At 55.3% G+C, this 24,167-nt stretch overlaps 1 protein-coding gene across 3 annotated transcripts; it reads right to left on the bottom strand.

The window, feature by feature from the left end:
- Window positions 1-1,631: 1,631 nt before the first annotated feature.
- LOC119114750 (poly(rC)-binding protein 3) lies at window positions 1,632-17,491 on the bottom strand. Of its 3 annotated transcripts, none has more exons than XM_037238774.1 (11): window positions 17,392-17,491; window positions 15,091-15,176; window positions 8,484-8,590; window positions 7,810-7,866; window positions 7,160-7,306; window positions 6,241-6,624; window positions 5,530-5,559; window positions 5,022-5,118; window positions 3,926-4,073; window positions 3,411-3,545; window positions 1,632-2,420 (listed from the first exon to the last, which is right to left on the bottom strand). In XM_037238774.1, the coding sequence occupies exons 3-11, from the start codon at window positions 8,562-8,564 to the stop codon at window positions 2,096-2,098; spliced, it is 1,404 nt and encodes a 467-aa protein (XP_037094669.1). In that variant the 5' UTR covers window positions 8,565-8,590; window positions 15,091-15,176; window positions 17,392-17,491; the 3' UTR covers window positions 1,632-2,095. The 3 variants fall into 3 exon arrangements, with proteins under 3 accessions (XP_037094669.1, XP_037094668.1, XP_037094670.1); XM_037238773.1 differs by having other exon boundaries at window positions 17,348-17,440; XM_037238775.1 differs by having other exon boundaries at window positions 7,190-7,306; window positions 17,348-17,440.
- Window positions 17,492-24,167: the final 6,676 nt, after the last annotated feature.

Here is a 24,167-nt window from a genome sequence, read left to right as displayed (position 1 = left end):
TCAGGACCAAAGCTTCGCGTGTCGGACACAAGACATTCCTAAAGCTAGAGGTTCCAATTGGTACCAGCCTTTTTGACTGACAAACCATGCGTCATGAAAGCAACGCAGATGCAACAGCAAATCTCGCGGGAACCCCCTTGACACACCACTACTCGACAATTGACCACGGACAACGAAAAGCCCTCGCTTTTCCAGCATGTCCGTGGGCCAACAGGCATCACATTACTCATTACAGCAGCCCCCTGGGAACAATCACCCTAACGCCGCGGAACATCGGCCGGGCCAGCCCGATGACCCGCGGCAGCCAGGCCACCCCGCACAAGCCCGGGCCGCATGAGCCTGCAGCCGGCTCGACAGGGCTTAGTTCCGGATATTCGAAGTTTGCCAGACTCGCGCCACCGGCAGCTGTACACCAGACGCATCACACCACTGCCAGCACGCTGCCACCGCCAGCGCCCTCAGCGCCGGCACGACACAGCTTGGCGCCGGCCGGCTGCAGGACGGGCATGGACGGTGTCTCTCAGAACGGCGCCGTGCGGGCGGGGACGGGGCAGCGCGAGCCGGGACCAGCTCCTTACCTGGCGCCGTCGGACCGGGCAGATGATTGGGGTGCGGTCTCTCGGACGGGTGCCGCCGCTGGCTGGGCGGCACCGGGGCGGACCACGGACTTCGGGCGGCACGAGGACACGCACCAGGACGCGGGCGTCACCGCCGCGCGGATCTGGCACACCAGCCGCCGATGTGGTGGTGGTGGTGGTTTATTGTGGTAAGAATGGACGCCAAGGAAGACAGCAAACATAATACACGACGCGCGGTTACACAAAATGATGCGTTCCTGCCCTCCCCCGCCCCGCCAGCCCCAGCAGCACACGTCACAGCTTTCCACACCCCGACCAGGATCGTCCGACGCCGGCGAGGGGCCACTGACGGCCCCGCAAACCACGAATGCCCGTTAACACCTGTTTGTGTCCTCTCGCATGCGCCTTGCCCCTAAAAAACACAGGCTCGCTCACTGGATCAGGAGCTGGCGCCGAACCCTGTCGGTTCTGGGATCAGGGCTGCACATTTGGCTGGATAGCACTTAATTACCTACTCTCTTCCACCCGGTCGCGGCGCTACAAAGCTCGGACGAAACCGGAATGAGAGGGATCATTTCTTCAATGCAAAGCAAGGCTACAAGGCCGGCGCGACCGCTCGCGCCTGCAACAGCCCCGCGGGCGATCGGGCCGGCTAGACCCAGGTCACAGGCCCGGCAGAGGGAGGGGCTCCAAGTCCCACCAAGCGGTGACCCTCACCCGGGCCGAAGGTCCTGCATGTCTACGGGGGCCTACGAATAACCACCGTCCGACTCTGGCCAGACTTTCTCAAGAATTGCGGCAGTGTGCCTCACGGTTAATCTCGTAAATGCGCTACGACCGAGCCAGAGCCACCATTCAACAGAAACGAGAAAAGCAACATGCGGTTTGACGCCTACAGCAGCCCACGGTGGCATCGTTCCCGACCAAACTGGGGAAAGCGCCTGGGCGGGGTACACCCAGCAATCTTGGCTTCCTGACGGGCACGTAACGCACCCCCCGCATGGCCATCAAGGCATCGCCAAGACTTCGCCAGGCGCCGAACAACAGCGCCCCTGTCAGACATGATTCTGTATTGAACACGGCCTTGGCCACTACAGAGCAACGCGGTCAAAAGAGCACGTCCCGTATAGACGCATAGACAATGAAAATCGATACGCGATAGCGGACGGTTGAAATCAAAACAAGAGCCGCGACAACCGCATGATCGGTCACCAAAACAGCCTTCTGACGGCGGCTAAACCACTCCGAAAAACGTGCCATGATCCTCGCTAATGCTCAATGGAAACATACAGGCGCAAAAATGTACCGCTAAGAATAAGGATGGGTGTGGGGGTGGGGGCGAGTGTCTGCCGCCGCCGGCGGGGCCCGGCCGCGCTGCCGCCAGACCCCTGCGCCCCTACGGCGCGCGGCCCGGGCTACATTACACATCTAATGGGCGGCGGCGGCGGCGGCCGCCACGAGCGCGCACATGGCCGACTGGGCGCGAGAGGGGCGCGGGAGGGGAGCGGGCGGGCCGGTTAGTAGGGCTGGAACTTGTTGCGCTTGTCGCGCGGCGGGGACGAGCCGCCGGGGGCGCGCTGCATGCGCGGCGTGTACGTCTTCTTGTGCACGCCGGTGGTCTGCACGGCGCCGCTGCCGCCCAGCAGCTCCTGCAGACCGCCCAGCGAGCTCAAGTTGATGTTGGTCAGGGCGGACAGGGCGTTGAGGGCGCCGGGGTTCTTGAGGAGGTTGGCCAGCGGGATAGCGGACGGGTTGAGCGCGCCGCCGCTGCCACCGGCGCCGCTGCTGCTGCTCTCCTCCTCCGCCTGGCTGCCCTCCAGGTTGGCTTTGTGCATCTCCACGCTGCAGGGAGAGACAAGAGGCGGCGCGGATTAGGGCTGGCGCGGCGGACCGGGATCGGTCGGGCGGTCGGGCGGTCGGTGGGGTGGGCGGGCGGGCGGTCGGACGGAGCGGGCCGGGCCGGGCCGGGCGAGACGGGCGGTGGGACGAACACAAACCAGAGGGCGAGACGGGCCAGGCGTGGAGAGACGACATGGCCGCTGCGACGGGGGACTAACAAAGTATTTCGGCCCGGCTTGGGTTTGCCGAGCGCAGGACCCTGTCGGGCCCGGACTCGAGGTGGCAGCAAACCATCAAAAGACGGGTGGTAATCGTTGCAAACCCGGGAAGGAAAAGAATGGGACATGGGACACCGAAACTAAAACTGCCGTTTCAAGCTTTTAGACTGTCGTGGTATCCCCGGGGGACGGGCGCGACTTTATCGGGTCTTTGGGTCACAGGCAACGTAAGTATACGGGATCAGCTGAAAAGGGATCCCCGGATCTTCCTGGTCAGGACCTGCGGTACACACCGGCGTTACGGGAGATGTCAGGGTCAGCAGAATCGGACGTCGCAGGAATGAAACGGCGGCACTCGGTGCGGGCTCGGGAGGCGGCGCGCGACAGGACCTGCGGGACGATGACTGGACCCGACGAGATCATGGCTTGAAGGCATGGACGACCAAGAAAACAGGCGAGTGAGCAGGACGTCAGAGAGATGTGATCACAGGGCGGCCGGGCGTACCGTGAGCGGGGTCAGATGATTTACTCGGGACGGTGGGCAGACGGTGCGGGTTCGGCCCAGCGCTGCGGAGCGGCACGCCGCTCCCCACGCTGGCGGATCCGGGAACGGACAGGCCGGCGCGCCGACTCTGTCGTCCCCGATGCTTCTCCAACTCGGAAGTGTCCGGCGACTGTCCCCGGAAGTCCTGCCGCCGTGGCGGCGGCGGCGGCGGCGGCTGGAAACGCGAGTGTCGCCACTCGCCGGCAGGTGGCAACCGTGCGCCGGCCTTACCTGGTGTTGATGAGGTACTGAGCCAGTGACACCTGGTCGCTGGTGCCCTTGATGGTGATGACGCGCTCCTGGTGGGTGGCGTCGTCCGTCGAGTCGTCAAACTTGGAGATGGTGATCATGGCGCCCGTTATCTGCCTGTGGGGTACCATCAACAGTCAGCCAGGCGGCTGCTGCGGGCAGGCAGGTCACAGCGGAATGCGCGCACAATGACGTGACGCACGTCACAAGGCCGGAACGTGATATCCATGTTGCCACCAACAAATTCTCACCCAAATACGTTTCTCCAGAGCAGAACACACTCTCCTTGTCGCAATCAGCATGGCATTTCCTGGGCGTGCGAATGTCAAACGCTGAATTCGTCTGCAGCGTCCAACACATACGCATCGTCGTTCTCGGATTCCTCTGGAGGTATCTACCACGACCACTTGACACCAAGCAGTTACCCGCCGGACGCCACACACCGGCCGTCACACTGCGGCGAGCCTGTGACACGACACCGCCCGGTCTCGGCTCACCTGATCTCGGCGATCTTGGTGCCGCCCTTGCCGATGATACAGCCGATCAGCTCGTTGGGCACGGTGATCTCGTGCGTCTGCGTGCCGGGCCCGACGCCCTGCGGCGCGCGCAGCTGGGAGCCGGCCAGCGCCGCCAGCGCCGTCACCGCTGCAAGACAGGTCGGGGGCGGTCACACAACAGCGGCCGCCTCACGCCGCGCCGACGGCCACGACCGTGTGACGCGCGAGGCAGCCCCACTGGGCGCGCCGGACACCGTCACACCCACGCGTGTGTGTCAACACCGCCGTGCCGACACGTGACCGGCCCAAATCACGCCCGACGGCTGCGCTCCGCCGCCCGGCGCAGTGTGCACGTCCGCGTGCAGCGTGTCCGTCTGTGTGCAGCACGTCGCGTCCGTCTGTGTGCAGCGCGTCCGTCTGTGTGCAGCGCGTTCGTCTGTGTGCAGCGCGTCCCTCTCTGCGCAGCGCGTCCGTCTGTGTGCAGCGCGTCCGTCTGTGTGCAGCGCGTTCGTCTGTGTGCAGCGCGTCCCTCTCTGCGCAGCGCGTCCGTCTGTGTGCAGCGCGTCCGTCTGTGTGTAGCGTGACCGTCTGTGTGCAGCGCGTCCGTCTGTGTGCAGCGCGTTCGTCTGTGTGCAGCGCGTCCGTCTGTGTGCAGCGCCAGCGCGTCCGTCTGTGCGCAGCGCGTCTGTCTGTGTGCAGCGCGTCCGTCTGTGTGCAGCGCGTCCCTCTCTGCGCAGCGCGCCCGTCTGTGTGCAGCGTGACCGTCTGTGTGCAGCGCGTCCGTCTGTGAGCAGCGCGTCCGTCTGTGAGCAGCGCGTCCGTCTGTGTGCAGCGCGTCTGTCTGTGTGCAGCGCGTCCGTCTGTGTGCAGCGCGTCCCTCTCTGCGCAGCGCGTCCTTCTGTGCAGCGCGACCGTCTGTGTGCAGCACATCGCGCACGTCCGTATGCAGCGTGTCCGTCTGTGTGCAGCGTGACCGTCTGTGCGCAGTGTCCGCCCGTAACGCGGTGTGCCCGTCCGTGTGCAGTGCATCAGGTACCGTGTCGGTCGACACCGCGTACCGGCGGGGCGCACGCCGGTCGAGCGGCCTCCCACTGACCTGAGGTGCTGGCTTGTAGCGTGTTCTGCGGCCCGCCCATGCCACCGCCGCCGCCCAGGCTGCCCAGCAGGCTGGCCAGCGGGTTGTTGTTCTTGGGCTGCGAGCGGGCGCGACAAGGTCAAACGAGCCGCGCCAGGCCTCTCGAACACCACCCACACTTATAAATATATCGAGTCGGGTGAGATGGTCGACATTCACTTACATCAGTACGGCGCGTAATGCTACTGACTTCTGTGTGTGTCGTTGAGGCTTTACGACGCACTCAGCTGCTGAGGCTATATGGCGTCGCCATGACACTGACTTCAATCATTGCCACATCAACACCGATAAAGAACGTGACCGACTTTGACCGGGGCCAGCCGATACCGGTTCGCGACCGCGAACGATCCTCGACACGAAACAGAGGCCCCGCTGACCAGCAAATGAGCCCGTGCCACTTGGAAAGCGCACGTCACTCGGGCTACACCCCGACGATTGACCACAACACGTCGCGGCTCGCCCCAGTTACCTGGAATCGGCTGGGCGCCGGCTCGTACGACTGCGGACAGAACGAGACAGCGGTCAGACAGGGGAAGGCGCATGACAGCGGCCGGTCGGCACCGACCCGGGAGTTTGCGCCGATGGGTGCTGATGTCGACCGACAGCACTCCTGTGGCGCCGGGCCAGCTATAGCGCAATAGCGCGCAGAAGGCGGCCTGGCGCCAACCGCCCCCTCCCCCCCCCCCCACGCGTCCCATGGCGACAAGCCAGTGCATACACGCCAGTCCAGCGTACCGGCACGAGATTTGTGAAGTTTCACGTGAACTGACGCGATGTACCGGGTGTGGGGCATTATCGCCTCTCTATCACCGGGGCCGCTTCAATTGCGGTTGAACAAGTCATCGGAGCAGCCGATTACAAGCACTGCAACAATGTCCAAACAATGCCCATTGTCGCGGCCGGGCTGCGCCAGCGGTACCGACCCAAGGCAGCGGGGAGCGGGGAGGGGGGGGGGGGCTGGGGTGAGCACAGGGGAGGCGACGACCAAACATTAAGAGGCAATAATCACGCGAAACCATGAGCACATGCAGGGGCTGTGGGTGAGCGCTCCGGCGGCAGCAGGCCGGGAGCACAGCCCGCTCTCCCAGCGCCGCCCCTCCCCGCTCCGCTCCGCCTCGGCTCGCCCGGCACTTAACCGCACGCCGACCGGGCAGCGGCGCCGCGGCGCCCCGCGACTCACGTCGTGCCCGGAGTGCATGCCGAAGTTGCCGAGCTGCGCGAACGGCTGGTTGCCGCCGAACATGCCCGGGTTGCCGCCGCCCATCTGCGGCTTGGGCCGGTACGGGATGGTGGCGCCCTTGGGCGGCGACTCCAGCATCACGCAGCAGATGTGGTAGATGCACTGCGTGATGGCGTCGCACGCGCCCGAGATGGTGACAGCGCGCTCCGTCGAGTTGGGCAGCATCTCGCTGGCCACCTGGATGCTGGCGCCGGACACCTCGCGGATCTCCTTGATCTTGGCGCCGCCCTTGCCGATGAGCGAGCCGCACTGGGAGGCCGGCACGATCAGGCGCATGGTGATGGGAGGCCGCGGCACGCCCGAGCCCGTCTGCATACTGCTGGCCTGCGGTGCACGGCACGGCCCCGGTCAGAGCCCGCGCCGAGCGACGACCCGGAGGGTTCGCCGTGCGATGGCGAGACGCGGGACACAACGCGCGCTGGTCCGCTTTTTGTCAGAACAGAGCGACGAGACGGAAATGACGATTTGTCAGAAATAAGGCGACGAAGGGGCGACCATTGCCTGAAAACACTAAGCACATACGGGGATACGGGACTCGGGAATGCTCGACGGGAATACGGGAATACGGGATACTGTGCCGTATTCCCAATTCCAGCTCGCCACATCGTGTGTGTAGTGCATGCAATGCTCCTAACAAAAAGGAACGTAACCTCATTCACTGTGCTGTCCATCAGGGCGGCTATTTATGCACCACAGCACACCAAATCACGGTAGGACGATGCTCAGGACTTACGATCGAGAACTAATGGTTCTGTCGCGGACACACCTGCCATCTGAGAATCGTGGCTTACATCCATCCTTAAACGCGAGAGGGTAGAAAGGCAGCGTCACGGATCGTGGGCGGCTGACTCGGCCTTACGCTGTATTCATTCTGATTGCGCTCGCTGACCTCCTCGAACTTCTTGCAAATCAGCTGGAATGCCTTGAAAATGGCGTCTGGCGAACCAGTGACCGTGACTATGCGCTCTGGGCAAGAGCCATCAGAAATGTTTATCTTGGCACCGCTCTGGAACCAAACAAAACATCATTGACCCGTGGCATCACGCCCCATGCGCTGTTGTCGAAACCAGTTCCAGGAATGCTGCCTCCCAGTGCTACAAGCGAGACGAACAGAGATTGCGGTCAGGCACGAGGGGAGTTGAGCACGCTCACTTAACCAGCTGTTCGGCTGCTTTGCGGCATATATGGAAGCGAAAACCTACCCAGTGCTAACCAAGGAGTCATTCTCCCTGTTCACCACGTCGACGAAATTAACCATGAGACGCCCTCGAAAAGCATCAACACCCCATCCCTGAACGCCCAGCGGACATACCGGGGACGCCGCGACCGCACCCGCCCGCCCCAGCACACGGCACTGGCGGGCGAGGGCCTCACGGGGGCCACAGCGGGGCTGTCCCGACCCCACACACGGGCCACGCCCCGTACGGCAGCGCCACCCGGACGGGCAGACGGGACGAAAACAAGCCACGAGCTGACAGAACGGGGCGATAGCGCACTCGCAGCACTCACCTCTTCCCTGAACCTTTTGACGATCTCTCCTTTCTTTCCGATAATACTGCCCACCTCCTGCAATGCGCAGACAGGTTATGCCAGCCTGACCTGGGGAGGCAGTGTTGAACGACTCCCTCCCCTCGCTTCAGTGACCAATACGGCCGTGCGCGATTTCACGTCTAATTCTCCATCTTGCAAATTCCACCAGCAATTAGACCACTAACAGTAACACCAGCTTCACGCCACGTCGAACTTCAACCACCAGAAACAATCATCACATCATCGCCTTCTTCGAACAGCACGACAGATCCGGCACCGCAACATCTCAATCACGGCCAGCATAGGCCAGTCACAGGGACCGCCTCCCGACCGAGCGTGCCCTGGCAGGGCCGCCCTGGGGTCCGCGGCTGGTCACAGGGGGGCCACCAGCCAACCGAGCGTGCCCCGGCGGGGCCGCTCCGGGGTCTGCGGGCCGGTCACGGGGACCAACTACCGACCGGGCGTACCCCGGCGAGGCCGCCCTGGGGTCTGTGGGCCAGTCACAGGAGGCGACCTCCCGACCGAGCGTGCCCAGGCGGGGCCGCTCCGGGGTGCGCGGGCCGGTCACAGGGGCCACCTCCCGACTGAGCGTGCCCCGGCGGGGCCGCTCCGGGGTCTGCGGGGCGGGTCTGGCCGGGCTGGATGGCGCCTACCTTGCCCTGCATGAGCAGGCGGATGGTGAGTGTGACCGACGGCCCGTCGGACGGAATCGACTTCAGCTCGCTGGAGGCCATCGCGGCGACAGGACAGATAGGGGACACTGCCAAACAAACAGAACGCAGGTCTGCACACCGGTCCACGGCACGACACCGACGAGAGCGAGGGGGGGGGGGTCCAATGGGCACGCTGAGGGTTCCAGGTGCTGCCTCCTCTCGAGAACTCCATGCAGGGAGCACTCTGAATCACCAAAAGTGTCAAGAGAAAATGCTCCGCCTAACATGAGCGTTCATATCCGGGTCATGATTAGAACAGAGCGACTCTGTAAAACGTACAGGAAGACGGGCAATCGAAACCCTTCCAAAACCGACGGCGGAGCGTGCGCACATCCGTACACTGCCCCGTCACAAACGGCATGGCGAGTGACGTCATTTGTGTACCTGTCGCCCGAGTCGTGACATGACATTTGGCGGGCAACGGCATGCAGCGAGGGACCTGATTGATCGGCGAATACCTTCTGCAACGGACTGTCAGATCGACCGGTACCAGGTGAGGTGTTCGACACTTTAGGTTCTTCTAGCTTCACTTCACTTCTGATCTTTCCCGGCTAGCAACTGATCCAGCTCACAGGATGGGGGTTCAGGGACGGCACCCAGCTTCAGGGTCAGACCGTGCTACCTTTAGCGCAAGGTAAGAGCTGGCACGACAAATTATATTGCATCAACATATTTTGGGTTTTTCACCGCCGCGTCATGTTACTCAATCACTACCGTCCACCCCTGGCCCAGGCAACGTGGTCGGTGAAAACTTTCTGCGGCGGGAACCGAGCCCGCAATACCTCAACGAAAAAAGCACAGCCCTTGCTACAGCTTGCGCTCATCTCAGTTTGCCGAACGATGATAAAATTTAGATAACTTCAAGACAGATATTTACTTCTGCCGAGTCACGGTATAATCTGGCATCCAAATCATGTCACGGCTACGAGAACTCATCAAATATATTGTGCCTCGTATCCGGTGTGAAATAATACTTCGATTTTCAAGGAATGTCTTACGTCCTGCACCGAACAAAAACGACTTGTCACATTCGCTTTGCAGACAATAAACGTACAGCAGTAAAATTCACATATCGCGGCTCCGACGCACAAAACATCACGTTTACGGACACCACAGCTCTTTCCAGACGATTGCTTTGCCCTTCTAGACTATCGGGGAATCGCATGAACGACATTTATACCCAGGACGGTAAATGTGTTCCCAACACTGACAACGGGACTTGACAGCGTTTGCCGCCTCCTGACGTGTACGATGACGAACGACTCGGAATGAAGCGTACGAAGCCAAACGGCTTCGGGGCCATTGTTTTCAGATCGAGAAATTGGGCTTCATTCCCTCGACACGTTAACTTCACCGGCCATCCATTTCCCAACTTCCAATCACGATAAATGCGTCGCATACACTTAGATGCAACATAAACCACAAGTAGTGACTCGCCAATCACGAGGTCGTTTGGCCCCGCCACCTACTTTGGCGCCTCGTTGGGCAAGAATGACACAACCTTCGCAGGGCGATGGTTGATGCAGAGCTATGGTTGATGCAGAGCTACGCACGGCGTTCTCCTACCGGAAAATCTCACGTGCTGCCTGGAGACAACTACATTTCGCACAATTTCTAACTAAAAGCAAGAAAAACTTATCGACTTACGTGTCATACAACCGCGCCCAAATCTTCGGTACCATCTGTAGCATTCATTATGCGCGCCGTAACACCAAAAAGGTGTCTTCAGCCCTCCTGTGTCGTCTTTTTAGGAACATCAAATATCGAATATCCTGCCCGCGCCGGTGGCACAGCGGAGCTGCCTAACCGAGTCCAATCGAATATGTTAAGAAAAAACTGACATTTTCAATTGAGCCTTCCGAACCTTGGGAGAGACAACTTTGGCATTTATACGCGACGACTTCCGTCTCCATGTCTTACGTGCCATGTAAGACTGCAGGCCTTAGTGTAGCACCGTGTGTCGGGTGTTCGGGTTGAGATGCCTGGCTGATTGATTATACAAATATCACTTTAATGGCGGCACCGGCAAAGATCAGAATGTTTCCCGTAATCACGTACTGATGTAAAATGGCATTGTTGGCTTTACCCTGTTCACTCGTGACGACGAACACGGCTTGTAGTTTGCATTTCCACAGCCAACGCCTCCTTGAGCAAGTCGTTTAACCAGGGCCTCCTGGCATACTGAAAGTCGATTAACGGCGCCGAAAACCAGGAGCTCAACGCCCTTCTTGACTTACACCAAGTGCCACCTACCTGTGCGTAATCCCGCCGCCGCGGATGCCATTCAGCCTGTGATTCGTCCCTGCTTCGACAGAGCCTACGTGACATCCCGCCTGTGAACCGCACTTATGATCCGACGGGCCTACACCTGTGCAGCGGCGACCGGACGGTCTCGAGCCCGTGTCGCGTGGCGGGCCCACCCAGCCTGCGACCCGCACCTGTGATACGACAGGACCTACATCTACGGAGCGGCGACCAGACGGTCCCGAGCCAGTGTCAGGTCGCGAGTCCCTCACCAGCCTGTGATCCCCACCTGTGATCCGACAGGGCCTACATTTGCGGACCGGCGACCGGACAGTCCCGGGCCAGTGTCAGGTCGCGAGTCCCTCACCAGCCTGCGGTCCCCACCTGTGATCCGACAGGGCCTACATTGGCGGACCGGCGACCGGACAGTCCCGAGCCAGTGTCGAGTGGCGCGTCCCTCGCCACGCGTCCGGCCCGCTTCACGCCGTAGATGAGTGACCCAGGAGCCATGTCGGTCGATGATACATACCTTCACGGGACACCTGATAGTGTTGATCAGCGGGTATTTACCGTTGACAAGTTCCCGCCACCAACGCACCTGAACCGCTTGGTTGTTACAATACTTTAAAAGCCGTCTATACTGGCGAAGTAAATGGCATTGGAATAGATCAGCTCTCGCCAACATGCAAGCTTAGCGGAGCTTCATATTTCCCGCTCAAACCGTCACATGTAGTTACCAGTTGTCGTGATGAACTCGATCAGCCGGGTCTACAATCCTGATCAAACTATCCCCGTGTCCGACGTCCATCGAGTTCCTGGTCGCAGTCGGCGGCGTTGGCCGCTCGCAACAATGACCCTCCCCTGTCCAGCAGTACATATCCCGAGCTGTCTGCCGGGGGCATTCTGATCTCCTGAACCCAAGATCGACGAGGTGCCTCGTCGACCAAGATCGACGGGGCCGCCCCGCGCTCATGTTCACACCAGAACAGGACCACTCCCACCTGAATCCCATCCGCTGATCACATTGTCATCGTCCATTCACGACCGATCGACCGCGAGCCGCGATACGATATCCGACGAGCCCCACTATGACTGGCATCCGAGACTGCGAAGATCGTCACACGCCGTCGAAAGCCGATCTGGCGCCTTAAAGGCCATGGCGAGCGACGGACGCGGCGACCCGCCCAGGCAGGCACGCTTTTGGTCACAAGGAGCCTCGCCGGCCAACGACGTAAATCGTGTATTTCGTGAAGCGAGGCCGCACGCCTCCGGCTTTTTCCTTATGTGAGCCTGTCATGGCAACAAACGTTGTCCGTTTAGAGCTCACGGTGAGAATGCTACTATCGCTTGATTGCTTGTGGTCCCAGGTTCTGAGTCTGCATAAAAGCTTGCTTAATTGGTTCAAAGCTAGTTTCACTGCTAAGGACAAACATTGGAGCGTCCAGCCTTTGGGGCATATTACAATCTATTCTAATGAAACCTCAGCACTTATTACATCCAAGCATGACGCTGAGTAGTGCCGCTGCAGCACCACCAACGCATTTGTGGCATGCATGCAAGTGCTGAGTGGTAATCTTCGCCTAATGAGCATTACCTTAGCCAAAAATGAACAGAACAATTGATGTGATAGGGCACGTGCACCAACTTGCCATCTAAAAAATTTCATTTCTCTCAACCACTAATTATTTATATTTACCACTGTGCTGTTTCCAAGGCAGCAAATACGCATGAGAAACAAACTATCTGGCTTCCCAACACAGTCCCATAATTGGTATTCAATTTCCCATTTTTGCAATGTTTTTGTAAGATACTCAATTCATTCACCCCTCGAACATTTTTATTTTCATTTAATTCACATCACGATTCAGATTTAGACACACAAATTTCTGCACATGCATTTGCCATTTTAATTGCCCAGACACACTATCCATAGCCAGCCCCAGTATCCCTGTCAACGTTCCTAGATCAGCTACCTGTCCATAATCTTGAGGCAAACACATCGCCGACACATGAGCGCGTTCGGCCGGCAGATAACATTGGAAAATCATCCGGGATGCTGGGGCAAATTTTCCGGAACGGCGTTCGGCACCGCCGACACGGAAAATTATCTCAGATGTTTCGTGCCGGGGGTGAATTCCAGGAAATTTCCAGAGCATGGTCAAGACGGAGAAACTTTTTCCGCTACGCAAAGCTATGACCGTTGGCCGTGCATGACATATGGGCGACGACTCTGAGGGAAATTTCCGGACGGCCGGACACAAATGGAGAACGGAGGCACTAAACGGCTGACTTAACTTTGACAACCCCATGCTTCGTAGGGCGCCAATCGACACCAAACCTTTACCATTCGATGCTGCTTGGTCGATAACCTTTCAGCATCGACAACTGGTCGATAAGTTTCCGCAAATATGGTGACCTTAGGTCAGGTCAAAGATCACCAAAAATACCAAAAGCTGGAAAATAGGATTGCGGCAATCCATGCCAAGAGCCTTTGGGACCGATCAGCATGACATCCTTATCAATCGATGTGCCATTGTTGATACCCTTTCCATGACATCATGACCTTTGGTTGGGTCAAAGGTAACCAAAAACGATCGAAACCACCTTAAGTTGGCCTGCCGACAACACCACGCTCTGATCTTGCGAGACCGACCAGCGCAAAATTTTTACCACTGTGTTATAGTCAATAACCTACCTTTTCCAGAACACGGTGACAATGGGTTAAATCAAAGGTCACCAAAACCGACTGAAACCAACTAAAATTAAATTCCCTGAGATTGATCAGTGGTTTTAGGTAATGTTTGACCTGACCCACAGTCACCATGCTCTGGAATGAATGAGATATCAGGTATGACACAATTACCGGCGGAACTTTCATGCAGATTGGTGCCATAACCTCAGGGCATGGGGTTGCTTGCAAACAATTTTGGCGGTTTTGCGTGTTTTTAGCGATGTTTGACATGACCCAAGGCCACTATATTTTGGACAGGATAGCAGCTATGACACATCAATTGATGAGTTCCATGCTGATCAGCGGCACAGCCTCAGAGCATAGGGATGTCTGCGACCCTGCTTTTTGTTTTTGTTTTTGTGGTATTTTTGGCTATCTTCTACTGGACCCAAGGTCATCATACTCCAGACAGGAAATGTCATCAACCAAGCAGCATCCAATGGTGAAGGTTCGTTGTCAATCAGTGCCACAAGCTTGGAGCATGGCTTGGTCAACAGGTTTGGTCAAGCATTTGGTCCCCCCTCCCCCCCCATGAGGAACAGAATCTCCAAGGATGATTATGGGAGGGGAAATTCATCACTAAATAACTTGTTCTCTGCTAAATGCACCCATGAGCCTGCTGCTATAAAAAAACTAGCAGAGAGTGGTGTCACCCAACATGCATACATCCCTGACCTCACCCTTAATGGGGGAACTGGGTAACAAAGGCATGCACAGATATTCCAGCTTGTCTTTTCAGGAGTAGGAAACAAATAGATCAATGCCACAACTGAGGTGTGCATTGAATAATTCATAACAAAATCAGAGCAAGACATTTTGTCATGACTGATTGCACCTAGCAATCTCAAAGAACATGAAAGTAAAAAATTGAACAAACTCATACTTTGGAGGATGGGCTGAAGATTTTAGTAAATCAATTTGAAAAAAAATGCCAGTGTACAATACACCATTGACTTTGCCAGGGAAAGTTATATGGGGTAAGACATATGAGATATCCATCAGAAAGTAAACTCCCAACACAACACATACTGACTGCAGCTGTAAACCTCATCACACCTTGAACCTGTTCAATACATATTTGTTGATCTCTTCAAATAATTCAAATCAAACCTTTTGAATGCATGCATTTCTGGGATAAAGGCTCATGTCAGGCAATGTTTCCTGCATGAACAATGACCCCTACCATCCAAAGTATAATTCAATATCATTTCCATGTCCATTCCACATCATTGTCAGAATATAGTGGTAACAATTGAAAATGCCACATTGCTTGGCATGCCTCCCCCCTTCTGATGTCACCCGACCTTTAGAGCAGCCAATACCAGTGGTCATAGGTCACCTGTCAAGGGCAAATAGCAAGCACCTGAAGACACTTAAACCCATATTACCACAGGTGATTGGAATGGAGGGTAGGCAGTCAAACAGAATAATCAGGATGGATATTAAACACATGTCTTGGAAAATCCTCCATGGAACATCTTTGACACAACATTGCATTGAATGGTCAAGGACTTATTTGGACTGATCTGATGGCATGTGATGTGGAGTTGCTGGGAGGGCAAATGGACTTACCTCAGGTGGATCTGATGGGAATAGTTGGGTTTACAGCAGGTCACTTGCAACAGGTACCTGGTCTCAGGTCAGATTAGGTCAGATGCCTGGAGAGGAGAAAAAAAGGTCAAGGTGGTCTAACCTCATTGAAGGAGGCAGCTTGGTTATGCATGTGTCTGACATTTCATTGGTTCATATGGATGTATGAGTGAGGATCATGACACTGAAACATAAACATTATACAGACAGATTGGTCACATCAGAGCCTTCATCAACCTTTATTACACACACACAACTCAGACAACACAAATACAACCCTCCATATTCATCAGACTTTATTGCACAAGCAACACCCGCAGAGAGCAATAATCCAATGGTGTATTGCTGTACAGAATAAACAAGGTCATAAGTGGTGAACTTCTCATATCACTGTCACATTACTGCAAGGCAGCCCCATCTTGAAGTAACACTTTTGATTGTGAGATAAAATTCCTCAAGATGTGTTCAGAACCAACATCAATAACTTTAAAACATTGGACATCACAGGGATGAACAAATGCCTTGCTAGAAAATGATTGCCTTATAAAACCATGCTTGATCCATGACTAAACTGGCTGAAATACTTCTGTGATGTTATCACATAAATCACACAGCAATCCATCCATAACTTTATTTAGGAAATCATGCATGGTTTCACTCATATGGTGACAACACAAATGCTTCTCCAGCTGAGCAACACCACCTGCCAAGATCACTGCATGGCCAGTGATCCCCTGATCAGCCTAAAAAAGACCAGGTTTTAAAAAATGTCTTCTTGAGGCATGGTTAAGCTGGAATTCATATTTAATGTATGATGAGAATTTTGGGACAGCCCATGACACCTTGTACAGGTACTAAGCTGAAGCAGATATGAACCTGTGCAGAAAATGCCCTGCACTGCACAAAACAACCAGAAGTAACCATTCATGCAGGCAAGGGCAGCCCACAGGCTGAGTGCACCACATTTGTTCCAGCACACATCTATCAATTACATTGAGCTGCTTGAAGAAAACATAGTGAAAAGACACTGAGCTTCTAATATAGCTACCCTCTGCTGTATGCATGAAACATGTAACCAGCTGCAAACAAATGCCAGAGGCCAGTAGTCAGGGCATTGGCTCTATTCATCAGTTTTTACCAAGTGGCCCAAGTTATGGCTTTTAAGTAATTAGATGCATGATTCAAAATGTTAAGTGCTTGATGCATTCTAATATACTGCAAATATAGTGCTCAAACATGACATGGAGGCCAATTAGACCTGCCCAAAACACCTTGTTGCCTGGTTTGCCACATTTTGCAGCCTGGCCAACAAGCAACTAGCCAAAGTGGTCTGATGTGATGCTTGCCAAGCATGTACAGCCAGTACTGACATCACACATGAAAATCCAGGGAGGTCTACAACAACAAACAAAAGGGTGGCAAGCATCAGGCAGTAGCCTGTGTATTGAGCATGGAATGATCATTACCAAAAAAATATAAACACCCCAGAACAGCTAAGCAATGCTATCACATCTGCTACCCAAATGTTTACCTTTAAGGCCATCAATCAAATACCAGTATGTATCCAGTCACTGTAAATAATGCATAACTCCTGAGATGAAAAAACAAAACTGGCACTTAATGAGCACCTCAATTGTCAATTGATGTGGCTCACATTACATTTATTCAGACAAAGCTGGAAGCCATCCAGTGTGCCTATAAATACACACTATTTACACTACCTGCCCAACAAACTAAAGCTTCCTTACAACTACCTGCCCAACAAACTAAAGCTTCCTTCAACCTGCATCAAATTAATCCAAGAAACCCTACAGGATCACATAACAATAATACTACATGTACTAAGAAGAGAAAACACCAAGTCCCAGCCCAAAACTGACACACCAGTACGTTATCCGATCACAAACGCTGACAAGACAATGCCCCAGCTCAGTGACATCCACAAACCAATGATAGCTTGCCAGCTGCACAAACCATCCGGTAATCCATCTACACACCATGCCGAGCCGAAGTTCAATGCACAACCTCTCAATTGGAATGCCGTCACACCTAGCACACAGAAGCTGGAAATAGGTAGATGTATGATCAGTAGACAGGACGATGACATGCAAATTGCGTCGGTATCACTAACTGCAACCAGCCCCCGCACCGCATGAACCAACGCTACCATGCGAACATTTCGAGACCCCCACCGATCGGGAGCTGTTTCCACACATGCACACACCGAACACAAACACACCTCAAACACAACCCAGTATCCGACGGACGCCGGTGCCCGCTTACAATGGCGGCGCGGCAAAATAGCGTAGTCGTGATTCGGCGGCAAACGGACATCCAGCACCACCATGTGTGAAATATTTATTGGGAGGCGAAGCAAGACATAGAGGCCAAATACACATAAATCTCCTAGAACTGAGCACATTCGTTTTAATCCAAACAGTAAATAAGACCATTGCCGTACTATTCGCCAAGTAAAAGCAATCTAGATAAAAATATCCTGTGATGCTGCCCGCGAGATAATTTTTGTAAGCATTACTTATCAGTTCAGCCACAAGAGGGCTCTTCATGCCAGAGGTGGCAGGAGGCATCGTTGTTGACAACGAGGAATCTGTGGAATGTGCATGGGTGAAATGAGAATGCTGGTGGTGGCTGGCGGAAGGAGACGAGATGATGCCAGGTGGTCTTCTCCTCCACATTCAGCTCTATCCTTTTGACGTTGTGTCGCAAGGAACGAGCAAATACTGCGTTTGCTCTCCCCAGACTCCTCGAACTCCTCGTACTCGACTCTTCGGACTCCGACTCCTGCTGAGTCCTCAGGCTCCCCAGAACAGCCGACAGCACGGGGACAGACGTCCTGCTTTCTTCACTTACCGCGTCTTCCTAAATCCTCTTACCACCTCATCTCGCCTAGAACTTTTGCAAGCTGCGGCCGTCTGCCATGAATCGGCATCAGTGTGGCCAGGCACAGGCCCCCCCCCCCCCCCCATGCAAACGCACGCGGTACAGACCTCGAAAATTGAGCCCTACCTTGTGCGATGTAAGGCTCGGAAGACTACATCTCTCAAACGGTCCTAGGACGGTGCCATCACTCTCCTCTCTCAATAATCTCCTGCTCTTGAAATGATCAATGCTAACTGAAAAGGCGCGAAACAAACCAAACTAAACGACACTGGTTTAGCTGCTGCAATGCATTACTTTCACCAATATCGTGGCAGCGTTTTGTGAAATGCACCCATCAGGGCTCGTCCCTAGTCTTCCCCCAGTATGTATGTGCTCTGAACCGATGGAAATGAGGCTACACATAGACTCTCTAGCCTCGGGTGGATCAGGCGGGACCATTTGTTTTTATACGTTTTCAGATAGTTCCTTTCTCACGTAAGGCCACGCCAACATGCGCTGCTCAAAATTCCACAAAGTTGGGGGGGGGGGCGGGGCGGGAAGGCTTGTCCCGCCCCTCGCCACTGGTGCGAGCCTATCGCCATGCGACGTGCTCTACCTGCGCCGGGCGTTCAGACGGCTTGGACGGTGGAGAGCAATGCACAGCAACATTGAAAACTTGCGTCTCCGAGTTCAAGTGATTGGTTCTGCTGCAGAGTGGTCAGTGAGCACAAGCTTTGGTGGTTGGCAGCTGGCACTGTTGCGGTTGCGGACGACGCCACCGCTCGACCACACCGCAGAAGGCCAGTTGTCACCTTGAGTGGTACTCTGGTCTTCTTCCGCGCGCCTCATCACTAGCAACTCCCGGCTCTATTCTTGTTACACCACCACAGCCACGTGCGGTTACTCTCCCAGACTCCGGCACGACCCCAGGTGGGCTGGTACTTGGTCATGAGCTTTGTTCACAGTACGCGGAGGGGCTGTTCTAGGCTCTGACTCTAGCCGACTTTTACACGTTGCGGTTGATTCATCACTGGGCTCGGGCCGTTGAAAAAATGAATGGAGCCGGCTCTGGCTACCGGCCCAATTAGCATTTTGAGTGCAAACTATAGCGAAATTCCCTGTCTACAGAACATGGTTATCATAGCAGACACTAGGCCGTCGACAGGTCCGCCACCCGCTTCTCCTCGCCGTTCGCCACATTTCCGGGATGATCGCTGTACGCATGGAACAATGGTCCTATAATTCATCAGAAACCCGTGAACGTTTGCCGACTTCAAACAGAAGTTGTCCAGCTTAGCAGCGTCAGGAAGGTTGACCTTGAGCGCTCTCGTCCATCCATCCGCGACCCGGCACACCGCCCATTTGTTTGTGGATATATGCGACTGTGTGTGTCCCTCGGGTGGTCCCAGATTCCACAGTCGGAATGATGACCAGTATCAGCACGGTCGTCAAAACCCATCACCAGCGCCACCATCGCTAACGCCATCATGATGACAACGCAATCGTTGTTATTAAAACATTAACAACTGCGATACTAGTACTACTACTACTTCTATTGGTAATTACCATAATTGCTCCAATGATAATTATCAGCAGAAGTATGATCATCATTATCACACTACAACTCCGAGCATAATCAGCGTTGTCGTCACCAACGCCATCATCATCATCGCATCGCCACGTTCTAACTGAAAACAAACAAATTACGCGAAGCACAGCATGCAGCCGGCGCGTTTAGCATCGCGCGGGCCTCCGCCTGCAAACCGGTCACGAAGCTCGCGCCCGACCGACTTCCGCGCAGGTCGACAGCTGGCTGTCGTGTGACCGGTCAGGCCGGGCGACATTCCTGGCGCGTGTCAGCGCAGATTTGCCCGGGGCGCCTCCAATCCGGAGAGAGTTACCGCGCCGCTGCAGCCGCCGCCCGCTCTGCAAACGTGCGGCCGAGTTTCACGCGCGTGCCGGAATGTTTTATTGATGCGATCGGCACGGGCTGATGTCTGGAGGAGGGCTGTCCCAAGCTCTGTCGTTGGCTTTCGGACGCGGCGGGGAGTTACCAGATTACACGTTCTGTCGTGATCTAGTCTGGTTTTGTGATGTGCTAACGAATGCCGCGTGCTAATTGCGACGACCAATCTTGTTGCACGCAATTATTTTATCGCACGCTTCCGTAATGCAGGTCGCATTCCTCGGAATAATGGTCCATTTCTGCATGGGGCGCACAATAGCTAACCATTTGGGCATACGTGACGTACGTGAACAGTTGACCTCGGTTTAATGAGTCAGGGTTCGACCCACCAATGACCATAGGAACATGACCCCGGTCCTCCCACCCGCCACACCGGGCACCGCACTCACATGCACACCATGCACTGGTGCACCGCCGGCGTTCTATATACCGCTCAACCGGTGCAGGCCGCAGAAACTGATTCCGCTGCATACATAACCATGCTGCATAGTTATTAGGCGCTGTGGTGGCGGCCCACTCTGAGCACTTCCGCATGTGCGGTAACGAACAGCAGCGGACAGCCACGCCGGCGGAGGCGGCCGCGCCGCGCGCGTGGCGAAACAGACGCGCCGCCTCCTGACTGGCAGTGCGCTCCGATTGCGAACGGAGTGGCGTTTTCAGGCCTCTTGCAACTGGAGCGCCCTCCCACACATTCACCGTTCCCGGTGGGGGCGCGGGAGTTGCGGGAAGGTATTGCGGACTGGGTGTGCGTCTGTGCGGTGGTGTCCAGCGGCTGGCGTCTGGCTGCTGCGGTTTCAGAGTGCAGTCGCGTAGTGGCTAGCTGAGCTGTCTGTGAGGGTGGGTGGGGGGGGGGGGGGGATGGTGGTGTAGTGCCATCAGAGTTTAGGAGATGGGTCAACACTTTCCGAAATACATGTTTGTTGTGGAGCGTGTATTGCAGGGCATGCTCGGTTTCCTTTGAAGTGGTTGGTAGACTTTGGACTTGCATTTAAAAATGAAGAAGTGCGTTTAACTCCTTTGGTGGGGTTCAGGGGTGTAGTTTCGCAAAATACGCCGCAAGTCTGACCAGAGGATGTGGCTAGTCCAACCTCCGACCCACAATTTCACCCACTGTCTTTTCAAAGTTAAGGGTGAGTGCTGAAGCTCCCCCATCTAATACAAGACTACTCCCTTGGTTTGGTTCGGATTTACGCATCTGATATTGATTTTGTAATACTTGCGATTCGCGTTAACATGATTTATCGTACAGACTTCACGCAACGGATGAGGACTTGGAAATATATCTTGAATAAAGAATGCGCAAAAATTTAAATTCACGGATACGCGCCGCACCGACTGAGCCCCATACCCAATGCAAAAGAAGAGATATGCTGGAATTATCTCAGCGGAAATAAAGGAGTTAGATGCGTCCATGACATAAAAAGAGCCATAGAGCCGGTTGTAGCATCCAGCATGACAGGCAATAAACCATTGCCGTTCATGTCAGTAGCTCCTCAAATACAAACGACTATCCGAAGGTATGGAGAGTCTTATTCCTGTCATGAAAATTCCTCACCGCTTCCCAGATTTAGGCCTCGGACTGATCCGATTCGGGGGCGTTTCTGCCAAACAAGAACCTGTGCCCGTTGCTTGTTGCCACGTCCTAGCAACTAGTGTCGGAGGCTACCATACCAATGATCCACTGCAGTTACGTGCGCTGTAACTAATGCCAGGGGCTTCGTGACAATCGCGGATTATTGCTGAACGTGCACGTACATTTCTCCAGGAAACAGATGTAAGTACCTGCGCGTATACGTGCTCGCACGCAAAGACATCTCGTACATCTTGTACGCAGCGGGCTGGAGCTGGGTAAGAACGGGAATGACAACTTAAACCTACAGTCGGTCGAGCATTTCTCGCACTGTTCCGATGTAGCGTCCGTTTTGCCGGCTACCACGACATCAACGACAAGAGATCTGTGGATACTGGATTTGAGCACTGTTAAAATCAGCAGGCAGACGACCCGTTGGGCGAAGGTGAAAGAGCTTCCGTAGGGCGGGGGTTCAAATATCTCATCAGAACGTGCCCCATGTTTTTTCCTCAACACAGACTGACTTGTTGCTGAGCCACGAACAAACGAGCCCTGGTACGGTAACCTCAGTCAGTCGCGAGGCAGACGACGTGCCGAATTCGCCGCCGCGTGTCTTGTCTCATTCGCCATGCATTGCTGTATCTGAGCCCCAAGCTCCGCTGCAGAGAGTCCTTCATCGACTAGAACACCCACATAGCACACGCGCTCTGCTCTTTGGCTCGTCGTGGAACGCATAACTTACGACTGCAAAGATGCGGGTTTTACATAAGTGTCAAGCTGCCATTAGTGCTTGTGCTTTCGTAGCCCTCATTATATGCCATCGATGTCATGCATTATCACGCTGTTGATATTAACAAAAGAATGAGCCGCAAAATATCAGCAAAACATTATCGCGTTCCGCGTACACGCGAGGCGCTTTAATGTTTAACATGGTGGCCTTGGATAATAACGGAGACCCTCACACGCGGCTCGTAAAATAAATTTAAGGCCCACATCTTCGCAGTCATTTATTCACACGTTCCACCACAAAGCTAAGATGTCCCTCTGACCTATCATGATTCCTCCTGTTGTATGCATTCGTTAGCACTATGTGCATTGGCCTTCCTCACCCACAGCTTTATTGCTGAGTGCGTACTAGACACGCGGCCGTTACGTGCACTTTTTCATCAAGCATCGCACTGACATCAAAGTGACCAGGTGTGTGTGTCCACTCTTATCTCTTAAGTGCTGACGTCCAACCAGACCGGTTCTGTTGACGCGACCCACCTGCATCAAAACACACATATCCCTTGTCAACTCGGAAGCGAAAGCAGCAGACTCTTGCAGCACTCCGCATGAAGAAAAGCCGTCACCTGTCACAAGCAAGGATGTGGGAGCCACCTCTGCAGAAACTGAAAACTGCTATGTTGGGCGAAGATCGCGGTCACGCATGGATGCCGTCGCGTGCCTGCCCTTGTGCCCGTCCTCTCCTACCCTGCCAGGAGCGCCCATACTCCCGCGATCGGTGCCTTCACAGAGGCCTGTGCTGTTGCTGCTCTGACGGGCCTATCATATGGCCAAGCCCCGGCTGGTTTGTGTCAGACCATGTGATGCCCCGCACACCGTGTAATCTGGGGCGGGCGTGCGATGCTGTGCGGTGGGCCAAGCAGCCGCACGCCACCTATCTCGGCTACGCTCCTGTGCCGAGCTGCAGTCTCCGCCCCGGCCGCCGGAGCGACCGCAGAGTGGTGGCGCGGCGCCCCGGCCCGGCGTCGGTACTGCGGCCTGGACGGCGTGTCCACGCTTGTCCAGCTGCGGTCGCCTCCCGAGCAGCGCCGAACGACTCCACAGCAGAACCGCTCGGCGCTCCAACCTGGGGTCGAAGCTGCGGCTGAGTCGCAAACGTGTCCGGTAGCGCGATGGACTTCTACACGTACACCTGATGGCATCGCTCCGGTCGCAGCCGCAGTTCGATATGCGTCCGTCGGTGCAGTGCTGATCTGTTTTCCTGTGGTGGATCGTTGATGTGTGCAGAGTGGATAGTTGCTGTGCGTGGAATGGTTCGATTTTTGCTCTCGGGGTGCAATGCTAGCGAGTAATGAGGCAAAACAAACTTTCGTTATGAGCTATGCGGGCGTGGAATGCAGATATGTTCTGGTGAGATGTAGAACACATATGATTTTGCTACAACCTGAACTAACCATATGTATTTCAGTATCTTGTGAAATTTGACGTGACCCGTAAACTTTGCTGAAGTGGAATGACCCGAGCAGGCAGCGGGCCCGGTTTCCAATTACCTACCTCCGTGCCGACGCTGTTTCACGTTCGTCTTCGTGGCATTTTTAGATAGGGGAGAGAGAGAGAGAGAGCGGATTACGGCCGGCCGGCCATCTCAAGAGGTGACAAAAATGCCGCTGCACTTTCCTCCACTCCAGCTTCCACTCCAGCTGGGCGCGGCGCCGGCCGCTGCAGCTGCTTGGTATGTGCCGCGTGTGACCGCCGTCTCCCTCGCCCGGGAAGCCTGGGCGCGTTGCACTTTCCTATCGTCTCGCACGGCGGCCGCTGTCCAGGAATCTGCAGGGCTGCGCTGTGGGCATGCTTGACGTCATCGACCGGCACTAGCTCTTCCTTATATCAGACTGGGTGTGCAAATGTAAGTCACTT

The sequence above is a fragment of the Pollicipes pollicipes genome, unplaced genomic scaffold (genome assembly GCF_011947565.3).
Source record: "Pollicipes pollicipes isolate AB1234 unplaced genomic scaffold, Ppol_2.1 Scaffold_3087;HRSCAF=3621_pilon_pilon_pilon, whole genome shotgun sequence".
Lineage (NCBI taxonomy): Eukaryota > Metazoa > Arthropoda > Thecostraca > Pollicipedomorpha > Pollicipedidae > Pollicipes > Pollicipes pollicipes.
The sequence above is the reverse complement of the archived record's forward strand: the minus strand, read 5'-3'. Positions and strand labels throughout refer to the sequence as shown.